Raw genomic sequence first — 16,458 nt, forward strand, 5'->3', positions numbered from 1 at the left:
CAGAGCTAGCAGAGCTGGCTGAAATTAGCACCTTCTGCCTTTCTACCCCTTGTGACTGTGATGAATGGCGAGTAAACTGACCCAAGGCCTTTTGCCTACCTGCCTGGTCCCTCTGACTCTTCGCCTCAATTGCTTATGATCAGTGACCACTCTATTAAACACAACTGTATATTTGAGTACAAGCTGATTAAAAACATTTGTCCAGGGCATCACTATTGGAATGTTAAAGTAATTTTCCAATATGTAGATCACTGACATCATGGACCAATGACGGGCCAAATTATACTGCAAACCTGAAAAACCTGTGCAGCAAGACAAGGCACATTGTGCTGCATAATGCGACTCAATCTCTGACAGTATTTTATTATTTTGTCAGTTTTCGTCCTTTGTGGGCAAGGTTGCACCTCATTAGTACCAGTTTAACACATGGACACAGCAATCAGCAACTAAAAAGTCATTACTAAAGCTAAGGGTCTGCTGTTGTGTACAATCGCATCTGCCTTTCGTTACTAACTTTTGCTCTTTCTGCGCTAGAAATATTTTGGGGGAGTTACAATTAGCAAATTATGGAGCAGATTGTGGATTATGTGACAAATGTTGCAGATCCATAATCATACAGATTATGCTGTGACGACAGAATCACATAATTCCAACAGCCCTTATTATTATTATACATTTATATATACTGTAACTCTAATATATTATTATTCTCCTCTATTTTCTCCCAAACTGTTAACTCTACATTTTATATACATCTAGCTAGACATGATTCTATGGATACAAGAGGACACCACAACACTTTAATACCATTCCCTGGTAATTGTGTTGCTCAATCTGAAAGGCAGTGGAGTTACATCCCATAGTTTTGAAGTATCTGTGGTAGTCCTCCATGAATGACATGCATTTTAGATTATCCTGGTTCCCAGTGGGAACAGATGCTTTACCTCCCTCAGGAGAGGATCTCATTGCTACAAATCTGATTTTTAGGTTTGATGTGTATGGGTATTACACAGTATATAGCAAATATAATGCATTCTATACTTACATTAATGTCTGTGGGTAAAACTCCTTCAGCCATTAGCTTCTTTTGCTTTGGAGCCTTCAGCCATTGTCTTGAGATACTGTCAGTCCAACCTCGGATCAGCCCACAGTAGGATATAGTTTCACCCTTGTCTGTTTTATTGTGTCCTTTCACTTCAATTGGAATATGTGAGGCACCATTTTACATCTGAATTCAATTCCTAAGCGGCCCTGGAGCACTGGAGAGTGAGAACTGACAAGAGAATGTGAAAAAATGTGCTACAATAAAAAGGTTGCTTAGTTAATTATCTGTCCATTGTAAATGTTTTGGTCTGAGCTCGATCCCTAATGCTACAGGTCAAGCAAGGAATGGCACCATCAGTAGTTTGGATGTTTGTACTGCTTGCCTACAAACCTCAGACTTATTGGATTTGCCAATTCTTCTTTGTAACTAGAATGATAGCATTTATTGGTTCACATTGTGTTTTCATCAGCCAGATGCTGTGTGACTCAACAGTTAGTTCTTTTAATGCAATAATAAAAGAAAGCTTCAGCCAACTGAACAACAGCTTTGTTGTACAACTCTTCCCTAAATATTATGGTTAGGTTTTCTGTTAGACTGGTTCACAATATTCTGATAATGTAATCTAATGGTTTGTGATACTGCCTGATATCCTATGTTTCCTGTTCTGTCCGAACATATTAAATTGATTTGTTGTGTTACGTTTCACTGGATTTGTTTCATTTTGTTCTGTTATGTTAGATATTGGGTCTCTAGTTGCCAGAGGTATGCACCATGTCCAAGTAGGGACCACTGTCCTAGTCGGGGTAAGTCAGACACACCCTAAATAAGCCTGTGCTCACCCTTTGGTAGATCGGCATAGAGCAGTCAGGCTTAACTGAACAGCTAATGTTTAAAATATTTGTGCAACACTTAATTACAGTAACAGTGAAAGATACCAAAAATAATTCTCCACAACCATTTAGCTAAATAGAGGATATTAATCTGAGAAAAAGAAGACCAAAACTCCAATAAGTAGAAGTTGAAAAATACATTTTTAAAGATTAAGGTGGTCATTATGACCCTGGCGGTCTTCTGCCAGCCAGGTCAAAGGTGGCGGTTTCACAGCCAACATGCTGGCGGTGAAGACTGGCACATTATGAGTGTGGCGGGTTGGCCTCTGCCAATGATGGCGCGTCAGAACCTTAATAAGTAAACTTACAAGGAGAGGCAAACAAGTCAATGAACCTTTGGACCGTGTTTGGAGACTTCCCAGTACGAGATGCCCTCTTCAACACCATCAGTCAATAGATCAATAGACATTTAATAATAACCAATCAATAAACAATCAATAGGAATTTGCAATTCGGACACACCATGACCTTTCAGCCCTGAATAACCACACCTGTTTAATTGGAGTTAGAACATTTATTTCCCTATTTGTTAACAGACTAATATCAAGTAGGTTAATCTCATTAGTAATAAACACATCACAATCAATACATGGATTACATAGGTCCAGATTATAATGCGCACCATTAATATGAATCAGTTTAGCAGAGTTTCATTAGTACATGAATCAACAAAACAAGAACTCAGTCATTTGTCTATTTGCGTAAGAACTCAATGAACACCTCAAACTAACCATGAATTAGCATTAGCATGTTGGGCTTCATGCAAAACAATTTAGTAACACAAATTTAGAAAACATCTGAACTAGGGTCTCTATCAAAATTAGCAGTTGGTACCTAGAAAGGAAAAGCAAACAGACAATCACAAAGTGCATTGGATAGTTACCAATCCAAAAGATCAGCAAGCAGCGTCAGTCTTCGTCCTCAGGACATCAGTCGATTCACCATCAGTAGAGTTTGGACGGGGCAAAGTCTTTAGCATCAGGATAAGCAACTGTCTCTTTCATGCCTCATAAGACATCATAACTAAGGAATGATCACTTCCCTCGGGTAGAGAAGTTAGCATCAGGCAAGAATGGGGTAGAGGATGGTTTCTAAAAATACTACGAACAAACTCTAGAAAATGGACAGAAATGTCCGGAAAGTGGCTCGGGTAGGATACTCAATGGCAAAAGAAAAAAAATGGCTAAGTGCTCGAACAAGAATGGCTCTAGGAATGCAAAAATTCGGAAGAAGGATGGGTAACTGCCAGAAAAGGAATGCTCAATTTCTCCTTGCGTATGTCCATTAAGTCAAAACTGTCCAACTATCCCTTGATTTCCTATTGGATCAAATTTGGTGCATCGTTATCTTCATCCAGTTATTTCACGTACAATTTACTATTATTTCACGTACAATTTACTAGAAACTTCGACAATTCGCAGTTCTCATGTCACGAATTGGTCCATGGTATTGACGTCTTCAACGGTTGGAATGTCAGGTAGCGAATGTTACAATTCACACTCCAGTCATTGTCTTCATTGTCTTCTCCTAGTACAGTTAACCTTGTTTGTGCCTGTTGCGAATTACACTGTTGCATTTAGCAAGAACATCGCCTTCGAGCAAGCTGATTCTCATGAGAAAGAATTCTTCTACAGATACACACATATAGCTTCTGGAAAAGTACAGCTTCGCGTCCTTCAGGAAAAACAGCATTAAACCAGTTAGAAATACAATTAAAAAATGAGGCTAGGTAGCTAGGCCAAAGCTCTCACTACAGTTAGGCCTTTTATTAACATAAACCAAACTCTTAACATAAAACCTTAATTATGATATACTACTACAAAAATTTAAACCATATCGCATAACATTTCAATATTAATAAGCATTCTCATTAGTCTTGGTATATATTGGTAACCACCTCCCGTGGGCACATTTCAGATGCGTGCATTATTTCATCTCCGTTAAACACATTTTCTATGCAGTTTCAACACACAGTATGCAAGCTTTTGCATTAATATTTCTTGTTAAAACATACGAGTCAACACCAACATGCCACACCTCCACTCCTACCGCCAGGGCGGTTGGACCCGCTGGGCCTGAGATGAGTATTTCCAACCCAGCGTTCCACAGAAGACCGCCGGCGGTGTTAGGGAGCCGCCTTTCCACCATGGTTTCTGCGGCTGCAGCACTGCCACGAAAACCATGGCGGAAAGGCTTCCGGTGGCAGAGAATTTCTTTCCTTTCACTGGTAGACGAATTCCCCACCCTCCCCGCATACATGCACAAGCACACAGACACCCACATGCACCATGCATACTCTCATTCACCTACACTTACATACATGCATTCACTCACAGGCATCCATACTCGCATTCACCTCAGCACTCATACATGCATTCAACCACACATGCACACACCCATCCAAACATGCATACAGACACCCATACAAACACACATACACATATGCAAACACGCATACACACACGCAAACACCCACTCACACATGCACACACAACACCCCCACCCTCCCATCCCCCTCCTTTCCCGGACGATTGACTTACCTGGTCCAGGGGGGAGGTCATCCAGCAGGGAAGGGGCGTTTTCACCTCTGGCAGCACCTCGCCAATCGGACACCGCCACGCCGTATTATTGCACATACGGCAGGCTCTGTCCTCCTGGCAGGTGGCCCGGTAGCGGGAACCACCCATGGACCACTGCCCACCAGCACGACTACTGCTGGATTTCCGCTCAAAGTGTGGTGGAAATCCAGCAGTACCCATAATATGGTGGGCGGAGGACCACCAGCACTGGCGGTCTTCTGGCACTTGCGGCTTCGGCGGTCTTCAAAGAAAACTGCCAAAGTCCAAATGAGGGCCTAAATGTGAAAACAGTGCTTCAAAGTCACTAGCTGTCAAAAGGTTACTTGAGGTCATGAGGGACCAGTGCAAATCCAAAGTTCAGGCCAACAGTGATGGAGGGTAGGCCAGCTACAAAACCCACAAAGGGTCAGCTGAAACAGTACCTTTGATAATGCAAAGCATCGACATAGAGGGCCCGATGTGCTGGTTTTTGCAGAAATAGGCTGCAAAACCCCTTTCTAAGGCCCAGGACTGAGGTGGCGGGGGCACTTCAGGTAATTGTAGAGCTCTCAGATGGCAGAGTCCAGCAGCACCAGGAGAGTTGCAGGCAGTCTTTGATATCCTGAGACTGCAGAGTACAAAGGGTAAGCCAAAAAGCCCTTGGATGTAGAGAAGAGGTCCAGTCCTTCTCACTAAAGTCAAGAAGCAGCGGGCCATCACAGCAAAACAAGCAGCAAAGTGGATGTCCCTTCTACAGCACAGCACACAGCAAGTAGTAGGCCAACACAGCAATACAGTTGCAGAGTGGTAGTCCCTTCGGGAAGCACAGCAATCCCTCTTCCTGACAGAATGTCCTTGTCTCTAGTAGAGTTCTGATTTGGAGGGGTTTGGGGTCCAGTACTGAATGTGCCTTTGAAGTGTGGTACACTTCAGCGAGGCCTTTGAAGATCACAAAATCCCTGCCCTTCCTTTCCTGACTCCAGACATTCTATAGAGGGTTATGCAGCCCTTTGTGTAGGTGAGAGGCACAGCCCTATTCAAGCATAGGTGAGGCAGTGCTAAGCTCCTCACCTCAATCAAGCCAGTCAGTTAATGGCTCCTTAAGTCACACCTAAGCTCCCGTTGTGTGTGACTGTCTAAAGGGAATGTCGAAAGCCCAGCTGTCATCCACCTCAGACGTGTATTCAGAGACAGGCAGAGGCACAGAATGGTTAAAGTTAGAAATTGCCAACTTTCTAAAAGTGACATATTCAGACTTGCAATTTAAAATACGACTTCACCATTGGTTGCGATTTTAAATTGTGAGTCCAGAGACACCAAACTCAATATTTCTATATTTTCCCAATTGAAAGTTAAACCTAAAGGATGCCTTAAGATAACCCCGATGTTAACCTATGGGAGAGATGGGCCTTGCAGTATTGAAAAACGAATTTAGAAGTGTTTACTTCCAGGACATGTTAAACTTAAAAGTACATGTCCAACTTTTTAAATACACAGCACCCTGCCCCTGGGGCTAACTAGGGCCTAACATAGGAGTGACGTATATGTAATAAAAAGGAAAGTTTAAAACTGCACTGTTATGTTGTTATGTTATGTGGTGTTAATGATATTAGAATATATTATGCTCTATTGTGCTTTTATGTTAAGCTTTTTTGACCTAACTGTATTTTATGTGATACACATAATGTGGAATCCATTTTTAAGTACTAATGGAAATTACTTACAGGACAGAGGGGCCACAAAGAGCTAAAAAAAAATAATAATAAAAAAAAAAAAAAGCTGGCTGCTTCCGTGATGTAAACGGGCTGCAGCTTCCTTGGAAAAGTTTGGAGTCAAGGCTTATTTTTTTTTTTCAGATTTACCATTGCAGATTGATACAAATCGAGAATAGCTGTTGAGAAAGAAAAACCATGTGATGTAACTGACATTATTTGATGAAACTAGACTCAGGATATGTAATTCCACTTTTTACTTTGTCTTCTACAAGTATCCCAGTAATCATCATCCTTTTGTTTCTCATCTTTGTCTTCAGATGACCATTCCCGTGTGAGGCTGCAAATCATTGAGGAAGAAACAAATTCCGACTACATTAATGGCAACTATATTGACGTAGGTACACTGTACAAACCTATGTGTAGGATGGTGGTGAATGACTCTGTGGAACTGAGTGACTTAGCATTCCAAACTCTGTAATCATTGTTTTTTCACATAATGAAATATCATGGGGTTTGGTTTCAAACTGGTGTAGTTGGAAAAATGGGGTATTCTTATTACATGGCAAAATGAAGCAAAGGATAAATGTTGGGGTATTCACAGAGCATGTGCTTGCATCCTTTACTTCTAAAAGTATAGCGTGTGGGCAGTGGCCTACAGGGATAATATGCTTGATGTCTCCTGATGAACATGTGGGCAGAGTAAATGTTTTTTCTTATTTCTTGTCAACAGTTTGGCATAATCCCATATTTAAATGCAAGCTGTTTGCATATTAATACGACAAAACTCTGTAATTCCTAATGCAGTGATTTGCAATTTCTTGTCATCTCCACACTTTTAAGTCGCCTTCAAAGTACTCTGCAGCTGTTAACCAGGACTTTTAATGGAAGCAAGACATTTCATTAAATATGTAGGTTCTTTAATTATTGAAGGCTACTGCTTTGTTCACTCTGCATCATGTTAACTTAATGTTTTACATTAGAATAAATTCTTTAGCAGACAGCATGTTTTTAGTTGAAAGAATAAAATCAAAAGTGGAATTGGAAATCAAGAGATATTCATTTCATCCGAGGGCCCACAGTAGCAGATATATTTTTATACAGACGCAATTCACAGGGAGCCTTATCTTGTAAAGGGAAAAATACAAATTTATTGCTGCTTTAGACTCACAATAATTGAGGCATTAGTCAATTATTTTGGCAGCAGAAGTCTTTTTTCTAGGAAGCCAGTAACTGTGCGCCTGGATGTATCTGGATTACAATGATGATTTCATTTATTGAAGTAATTACAGAGCACAGACGTAATCACAAGAGCGGAAGCATTTTACAGAGCCCTATAATGTAATAATTATGCTAGAACCAAGTTGGGAAGGGGAAATGGTTGGTAGACTGAGTCTGTGAAGAAGTCAGATGGTGAAGGGAAAGAAGATTTTTGAGTGCTTTGGGAAGGGGGCTATTAGGTGCTTAAGACTCAGGTTTTCCAGGATAGCTTGTTCCATACCGTTGACATTCATCACACAAACACTGATGTAGATTTTGAACGTTATGGTTGCTTCAGTCAGTGTCTCATTTATAGATTTCAGGTAAGTTTCTAGCTTGTTCATTAATGAGCCCAAGTAAACTCTGTAGCTGAGCATAAATACACTGAGATCTAGTGATGATTTCAGGCCTTGGAGTTTTTTTCCAGAGTCTGTGTGAGAAATCATCGACTTTTCCCAAACTGATCTGTAATTGTCTTTTGGAAGAAAACTGTTGACCTTTGTGGTTAGTAAATTGTAGTCTTGTAAATTCTGCGTTTGCTTGTATTGAGCTTCAAGTCTAGGCTGATTCCCTCTAACAGTGGGAAATCATTCAGCCAAAATTGATTCTTGGGTGCAGAATAATCCATGTAGGGTGGGAGGAGTTATTCTTATTCAGAGTTAATTGGAAAGAGAAGCTGACAATCCAAGTGTCTAATGGTTCCATATAGGATTTCTTATTTGACATGGTGTCTTAATCATTCACCTTCTGGCAGAGCTCCATATCATCCTAATTTTAATGAATTAAAATATTGTTTGCTGGCACCATGGTCCCCTAGGGTCTTGTTGTGATGCATCCTCTCTATGGTTACGTAATTCTCTTCTGCTCGCCCAGTGAGTATTGTAATGGAATGTTGATGAGTGTTTGAGTAGAGAGAGTGTGAGTAATGTCACATTAGTAAATTTGAAAGAGCAGACGACATTTTTAAGCCAGGGCATCTCTAACTCCATTATAGCAGCCTGAGTGGAAATAAAAACGTCATGGTCCAGTGTCAAAGCCGTAAATAGGTCTAACAACTTCAGCTCATCAGTCACATGTACAGTCTGATCTACTTCTTAAGGAGTGGCCATCTCAAAGCTACATCGTGAAATGAAGCCTGATTGCTGGGTTGCAAGAAGGATACAAGTAGCATTGTGTTGATAGTTGGGCATTCAGTTAATTTCACCAGGATTGTGAATTTGAAAGCTGGTGCAAAGATAGCACTCATTCCAATGTTGTTTTTCTTTTGTATTATTTTAAGTGGGGAGATGTGGCCCATTTTCAGAGCTAACAGAAAAGGAACTTGTTGATTGGTTCTTAATAGAGTCAAATAATGGTTTGACAAAGCAGTACCCATTTACTGAATGCATAGTGGTCTGGAGGTACTTTATGAAGTGCTTTACTGTAGAGAAGTTGTCTTATGTTTGGTTGGAAGTGGTTTTAGTTCAGTTTTGAGTGCATTGTGCCTTAGTTTGCATTATAAAGTATGAATGTACTGTTTTTCTAATCTTAATCTTTCTACGGATTCCGTGAATTGTGATTATCTCCTTTTCCTCCAAAAATGTCTAATATGGTCTTTGAGTAAAAGGGCATATAGATTTTAGTTGTAATCGATTGTAGTTCCAGTGGTTCTAACATCTTAAATGTCCTTGGGAGTCTTTCCATTCTTAACCGTTTGTGAATGTGTTAATATTCATGAACAGCAGGTGGTCTTTCCCTAGGGTGGCTTGAGTTTACGCTCAATTTGTCAAAATTTATATAATTCACAGTTCTTCTCAAGGTTCTTCCTGGTGTCACTGCATTTGTCCTGGTGAGGGGAACAGTTAGAAATTTGAAAGATATGCTTAATAGTTTGGCAAATCAAGAGATAAAATGGAGTAGACATTTTGAACATTTTAGGCGACTTAAGGATGAGCGTGTATACACACACACACTCTCTCTCTCTCTCTCTCTCTCTCTCTCTCTCTCTCTCTCTCTCTCACTGCTGATAGAGCCTCTGTAGTTATATTTAGGTCAGAATTTTCATTTGGGTGGCCCTTTTTGTTTTTATGTTGAGCGTAGCAGCGCGCAAGTGCTGCTTTTCTCACGTGTTGGTATGTATCTGAGCTTTTAACCACGCACACTGCACGCCCATCACTTGTTCATGGACTTGCCTTTCAAAAATCCTTTGTTATCACTGGTAAATGCTTTATGTTTGTCCCTCCTTGGGGCGGTTTTGTTACCCCCTTGGCCATTGACCCTGTTACATGGATAACTGCACTTTTGCTGATACGTTTGACTGGGAGTGAACTTCTTTTTCCTTTCATGTCTCTCCTTCGCTCACACGCTCATGTCGGCTGTGGTGCTTTGAACTGGCTCACTTATGGCAATTGTTTTACTTTTTATTTTCAGTTTGTGTGGCAAGAAATGTCCAGTTAGGAATTTACAATGCTAATAGCTCTATATTGAGCAAGCGCGAGACCCATTACATTGCAAATGCTTGTTTTATTAACTTTGGCTCCATTCTGCACATCTGCACAAAATTAAATAAATAAAAAAACAGTTGATCAGGTTTGGGTTTGGCATGGTACAGCTTTCATGCAGATTGGTCATAGGGGGCAGGATGTTGATATCTAAAATGTGATTTATTCAATTTTATTGGGGGCCGCCATTACAGGGCGGGTGGGAGGGGAATGGGATACTTGCTAAAAAAAAAAATGGTTTGGACCCTCGAAGGGACACCCTCTAACCAATAATGTAACTTTAAAAAAAAAAATGCCTGTGAACTCCTCTTAGAGGTTCATGGACTCTGAAAGACATGAACCCTCTGAGTCCATGAGACTGCAGACAAGATGTATTTAAAATTGCAGGGGTGGTGTCCATATCCTCTGCTTTAGCACTTTAGGTACTTTAGTGGCCTCTTGAGCTCATGAAACTGGGTTAGGCCACATTTCAAGGTGAGCAATTGCAGGACCATGGATGGACTATGGACAGTGGACTGAAGGGAATTGGAGAATTTCTGGGGTTTGTTTTAATATTAAACAAACATTAATGTCATAGAAGCAGAAGAAACCATAATTTTACAGTAATATTTTTTAGTATGATTTTTTTTTAGGTATCTCATGATGTGCATCTTATTCCTGTGTTGCGCCCAACTCAAGCAGTGCCTAGTCTATAGGGTTACATGTCCTTCAGTCATGCTCAGTGGAGATTGGCTGCAGGACTTGACCTATGGACAGACCCTGTGGCTATCCTCCTGTTTACCCATCCATCTGAGCTTAGCCGTGAGCCAGGTGCATTGGAGGATGGCTAGTGGTGCTCGCTGACCTCCTGCACACTCATCTCCAACCCTACTAAGTAAGAGACATTGTGTGCAATCCACCCTTTGTAGAGTGCTTGGAGGGCAGGTCCTGTGACCACCCTTGTGTAACAGAACCAAATGTCTATGGTCTTCAGCAGTGGGTACAGGGAGTGTTGACCATCTACCAGGCACAGCACCAGCCTCTGTGACACCAGATCAGCTACAAAGAGCTTTTGTAAAGAGCTCTAGTAGTCTGTTCAGAAGCTGCACCCTGCACAGGTGTCTGTCGCAAGTTTTGCTGTGCAATGACTTTTGCCATGTAATGCCAGCTCTAAACACAGGATCTGGCCTATCAACAAGCCATAAGCCATGCTCGGGGTCCACAGTCCTCACTTTGCTTGCTCGGTTTTGTTTCTTTTTTTCATTTTTCTAAAAAAAAGTCATATATCATTTTTCCAATAAAATGCAGCCCTACCTGCAAAATCATAGATTTATCGACCTGTCTTTAGATCCGCAAATTTAGTGAGAAAATATTTGTTTCTTTAATACTGAGAGTAGTACGTGTCGCTCTGGGACCCCACTGCCCCAACCATTCTTCCCTGGGTATGGGAATACTCCACCCTAATCTTCTATATCCCTTCACCTTTAACAGGACTCAATCTACGATGTCTGGCCTTCTGTGATAGCCAATACTTAAAATGTAAAGAAATAAGTGCCAGGGCCCTTGTCAGGAGGCCAATGCAGCTTGCACCACCCATTGTGCTACTAATGACAACATAGGCATTTTATGCACTAAAAATTACTAATACCTGCCACCCAAAGTACTTTTATAGCTTTGGAGGGGGGTGGTATTAGTCATTTTTAATGTATATAGAATTATTAAATAGCTGTTGTGTTCATCACAAAATTAGACAAACTGTGCCACCATGTGGGTCTGCTGTCATAAGTCCTAGTGTTGACAATTAAGTTCCGGTGCTGAGCACTGGAAACCACCGGCTCAAATTAAGCACTGGTAATAGCCGCAACAACCAAAAAAAAAAAAATTGGATGCTGTAAACAAGTAGAAAGGCCAGAGCCTTCAATACTCAGAAGGTCCACAAATTTCGATTGGAAGAAGACCAATATACTCCCTTTTCAAATTTCATTTATTTTTTAAATATAGTATTCTCGAGGATTTGAAGCTTCAAAATATTTGTGAATTAAGAGTCAAGATATACAAAGTACCCCCTCTTATTAACCCATGGAAGCCTGCTTGACCTTTTTCTGTAATGCAAATTTCTCAAATATGAGTAAGTGATCTTATACCGACCAAGCTGAAGCTTTCTTCTGAGACAAGTTCTAGTTTTATAGGCCAGTCTAATTCCGTTCAGCGGTATTTGCTGTAACTGAGAGCAGTGTTTCCAAAGGGAATTAACATTGAAAGCCCATCTTTCGGCCCCTCCTTTATTTATTTTTTCACTTGGTGGAAAAGCACTAAAAAATAAAATTACAAACGTACAACTGAAAGATCCATGAAATGCTAAAAAATACATGCTTGAAATTGTTTTTATTATGTGTCTAGAAAGCTCATGTTTAACAAATGCAGATTGCTAAATATGATAATATCGAGTTCAAGAATTGAGCAACGATTTCCCAGTCCAACACTAGATGTGTTTTTTTGGCTTCTTGCTGCTAGCACACATTTCTTGTCATCCAAACAACTCCTTAAACCCTAAGCAAGCTATAAACAATGTGCTCACTTTCGAAAAATAGAGCTGTTTTCTTTCCCAAATAGCTGCATAATGCCATAGAGAGTTGGAGTGCGAAGGAAGATGGCCCGGGGCTAAAAGTGGCAAGGCTATCTGTCACTAGCTGAATTACCTGTAAAAGAGCTGGCATCAACAGAAAAATGTAATGGCAGGTAGGACTGAGTGCAGAGGACGGCTGTACGCGGACTTCGAAGGGCTTTGACTGAAATTACAGCAGCGAGAAAGAGGAGACATGCTTGAGCCTGACAGGAATCGGAGCCCACCCATTTGCTCGTCTGCAGCCCCGCAGAGATCACGCGCCGTTCAGTGATTTTAATTGTTTCCGCACAGTTAGTCTGCGTGTGAGAGTGTGTGGACATCCCCGACAAAGAACTTATCAAGAGGTACTCAAAACTCCAATGTCAAATGTGACTTATTGATGGCTAATTCTCCCGCATCTACACGTTTTGGTCCTGGAAAGCATATTGGTCTCCATCACGGGTTCCATATTGTGATACATTTATGTACATGACGTGACAAAAACATGAAAATAAACGAAGGACCGAAAGTACGTGTAGGACTATGAAGAACTATAACAAACTATTCTGCTATGTTCACAAGAGGCTACCCTGGAGAGGAATACATACACCTGTCTCTCCATTTTACTCCCCATTGAAATACTAGTGCATTTTGGTATTAGATCCATTTCCTGTGTTCTGAGGCACACATCCTTTATCCCCAGGCACACAGCCAACGTGTGTCCCTCCTATTGGGACTCCTTGCTTATTTGCTGGCAAAGATACCGTTGATGGTATCCTCTTCCACAAATAAGATTTCAACTCCATACCTGTGAAAACTACGCTTGGTCCTAAATCAGCTCTTTGCTTTTTATGGGAAATCTGATTGACACAAGTGTGTCTAGTGCGGAAGCAGCCTTCCTTCTGAGAAGAATAGAGTTCAATGTTTCTTGTCACTAGGACCCATAGCGCCCTTTGCCCTGGTCTGCGACATGGTGGACTTTTACCTGAGTGTGCCGAACACACATCAGATTACTGCAGCCTGCCACAATGAGTGCGCTGTCCTCAGCATAGCCACAGACTCGCTCCTGCCCTTGGGCCTCCCGTTAGTGAATGTCTGTTTGAAGTTGCCAGTCTGTGATTTATTGTGCAGAGGGTAACCTGGCCTGCATTTAAAAGCGGGGCACAAATCCCCCTGTGGGCATGTGCAGAAAGTCTGCTCCCACACGCGGCTGGATGTGTAATACTTTGCGCCACCTCTTTGTATTGTTGTATTGTACAGTCACTCCGCTACCTGACTACCTTTGTGCCCTTGTCTATAATATGGCATGTGCTCAGAGGGTAAATGTTTGCTAATCTGTGTGGTGCCACACCACCTTGAAAACACCCCAGTGCTACATTTGTGTCGTTGCAATCTGTATTACTTAAGTTATGGCTTGTGGGCCTTTCTGTAATATCAAAGTGTTCTGTGAGTGCAAAACGCAGGTGCACACACTTATTGCATCTACGGGGCACTTACGATAATACATCCCAGGCCATAGTGAAGTGTGGAAGAGGCTGCTACATTTCATGGCCTATTCCTGTGGCAGTTTATTCTCCGTCTTCAGCCTGTCTTTGGTGTCTTGGCTGCTTTATTTAATCAACCAAACCTTGATGAGCAACGGACTCCTGATCAGATGTGCCCGGTGGACCCAGTGATCTGCAGTTGAATGTAGTTAAATCGCATACAAACGTGGATGCACTTGGTGGAAGCGATAAATATGCTGAACTTTTGGTCAGAGGTTTAAATTGTAACTCCAAAGTTTTTTTTTTTTTTTGGTGTCCTTATTGGCCTGATATGCTTCCATACTATCCACGTGGGATTTTCCCCCGTTAATACCAAACGGTCCTAGGGAGATCACAGTTTTTCACAGTGCAAGGCTCAGGGAGGAGGGAGCAAGAATCAAACCATTCCTTCGTCCCATGCAATCCTAATCATCAGACTCCATGCTACACCATAAGCATGTTAAGACTGGGGTCCACCTTTCTCTCCCACCACCTTAACCAAGGAGCCCACAATGTTGTAATCTTATTTACGTTGACTCAACTACAATCTAACCTACAAATATAGTTTACTGCATCCAGCCAATCCTGTTTGGAAGGGACCTTGGAGGCTGTCCATTGCCTACGTACTTCCCTTCTGCCCAATAACATCAAATAGAACAGCAACTTTAACTTGTACCTGTTTAGGCTTCTTACTTTGGGTAACCATCCGAAAAAGACCAGCTCTGGACCTATGTCTATCTCTAGGTGGAAAATCTCCTTTACCACCCTACTGATCTCTAACCAAAAGACCTGGATCTGAGGACAAAGAAAAAACACATGTAAATCATCAGCCTTACTAAGGCCACATTTCCTGCAATAGCAGCTTCCGCTTCACTTAATTTTGCTAATTTCTTGGGAGTATAGTATGCCCTGTGAAGAGTTAAAAGATGATTCCTTCTAAAATACGCTGGTTTAACTACTTGATATAAAAAATGCCAAGATGTCGACCATAATTGAGAAATGTCTACATTGGGAAACACTTCCCCCAAATAGAAACTGCAGGGTCATTTTCCTGATCCACGATGTCCAAAAGTAAACCATAGTAAACTGTCACTTCCTTGTTCCGAATTGGGGCTTTCACCGGCTTCTTCTCCTAATTGTTTGTGTCCGTTCCTATTTCACGCAAGGTTCAGGCCCAACTCAGTAGTTGATAATACTTAAATTTTGATAGGGTTCCCTGGATTTTAGTTCTTCCCAAGCAGGAATTTTCCCATCTTGCAACAACTGCCCCCATTCAGTGATACCTAAATCCCTCAAACGGGATGCTAAATTGTCTAGGAGACATTCCGATGTTCCAGGGGAGCCCCACACTGGGATATGCATGCTATAAAATGTTAACTTTGTTATTTTCCGTAACTGGGCCAATAGCTGAGCAGCCGTCTGCAATACTTTTAATCTCACTTTTTTGTAGAATCTTGGATGTCCAAACTTATACATGAATTTCGGTCCGCCTCCAACCTCCTCCTTTAGCATAGTGCCCCTTAATCGATTCCCTCCGACCCCAATAACATATCCCTCGTATTCTTTAACTGGGAGGCCCAGACATATAACTGTATATCAGGAAGCGCTATTCCCCCCCCTTCTCGTATCTGTTCCTTAGTTTCTTCTGGGCAATCCTAACTCCTTTGGATCCCCAGATAAAATAATCTATTTTTCCTTTCAACTTTTGTATCCAGGTCTTCTTGAAGTGTAGAGGTAACATACTAAAAAGGAAAGTGACCTTCGGCAGAATCAACATTTTCATTAAATTTGTTCTTCCGTAGAGGGATAATGGAAGGTGAGCCCAATTTAGGAGAGATCTATTAACTTCTTTCATAAAACTATTAAAATGTATTTCAGCTATCTCTTCCATACTACTACAGATTCTGATACCCAGGTATTTTTGTTCATTTTTGATTACGCTGTGTACCTCCTCAATATACCACATCATAACTTCAGTTTTAGACATATTAACTACATATCCCGAAAGCTTCCCAAACTCCAGTGTCAAACACTCTAAACTTTCCAAAGTGGGGCTTAAGTTGCTTATGTAGACCAATATATCATCTGCATATAATGATATTTTTTTATCCCAGCCAGCGTATTGGAAAGGTTTAATAGACAAGTCCCTCCTAATTTTCTCTGCAAGCTACTCAATATATAGATCGAATAATAATGGGGAGAGTGGGCAACCCTGTCTGGTTCCCCTAGTAATCCTGAAAGCCGTAGTTAAGTGCCCATTTAACAATATTCTAGCCGTACGGGTTTTATAAATGTCCTTAAGAACCCTACAAAACTTTTCCCAAGATTATAATTAGTCATGATAAAATCTAAATACGCCCAGTTGACCCTATCAAAGGCCTTGGTAGCATCTAAGGTGATTATAGC

The 16,458-nt window shown here is 41.2% G+C and overlaps 1 protein-coding gene across 14 annotated transcripts in view; it reads left to right on the forward strand.

Annotated features, from left to right (window-relative positions):
* PTPRM (protein tyrosine phosphatase receptor type M) overlaps positions 1 to 16,458 on the forward strand; it is a 1,480,454-nt gene that overhangs the window by 1,256,473 nt on the left and 207,523 nt on the right. For all 14 annotated transcript variants that reach the window (XM_069218824.1, XM_069218808.1, XM_069218810.1 and 11 more), the window contains one exon: positions 6,526 to 6,602. In XM_069218824.1, coding sequence (XP_069074925.1) covers positions 6,526 to 6,602 — 77 coding nt within the window. The remainder of the gene's footprint in view (positions 1 to 6,525; positions 6,603 to 16,458) is intronic.

This window comes from Pleurodeles waltl, chromosome 2_1 (assembly GCF_031143425.1).
Source record: "Pleurodeles waltl isolate 20211129_DDA chromosome 2_1, aPleWal1.hap1.20221129, whole genome shotgun sequence".
NCBI classification, from domain to species: Eukaryota; Metazoa; Chordata; class Amphibia; order Caudata; family Salamandridae; genus Pleurodeles; species Pleurodeles waltl.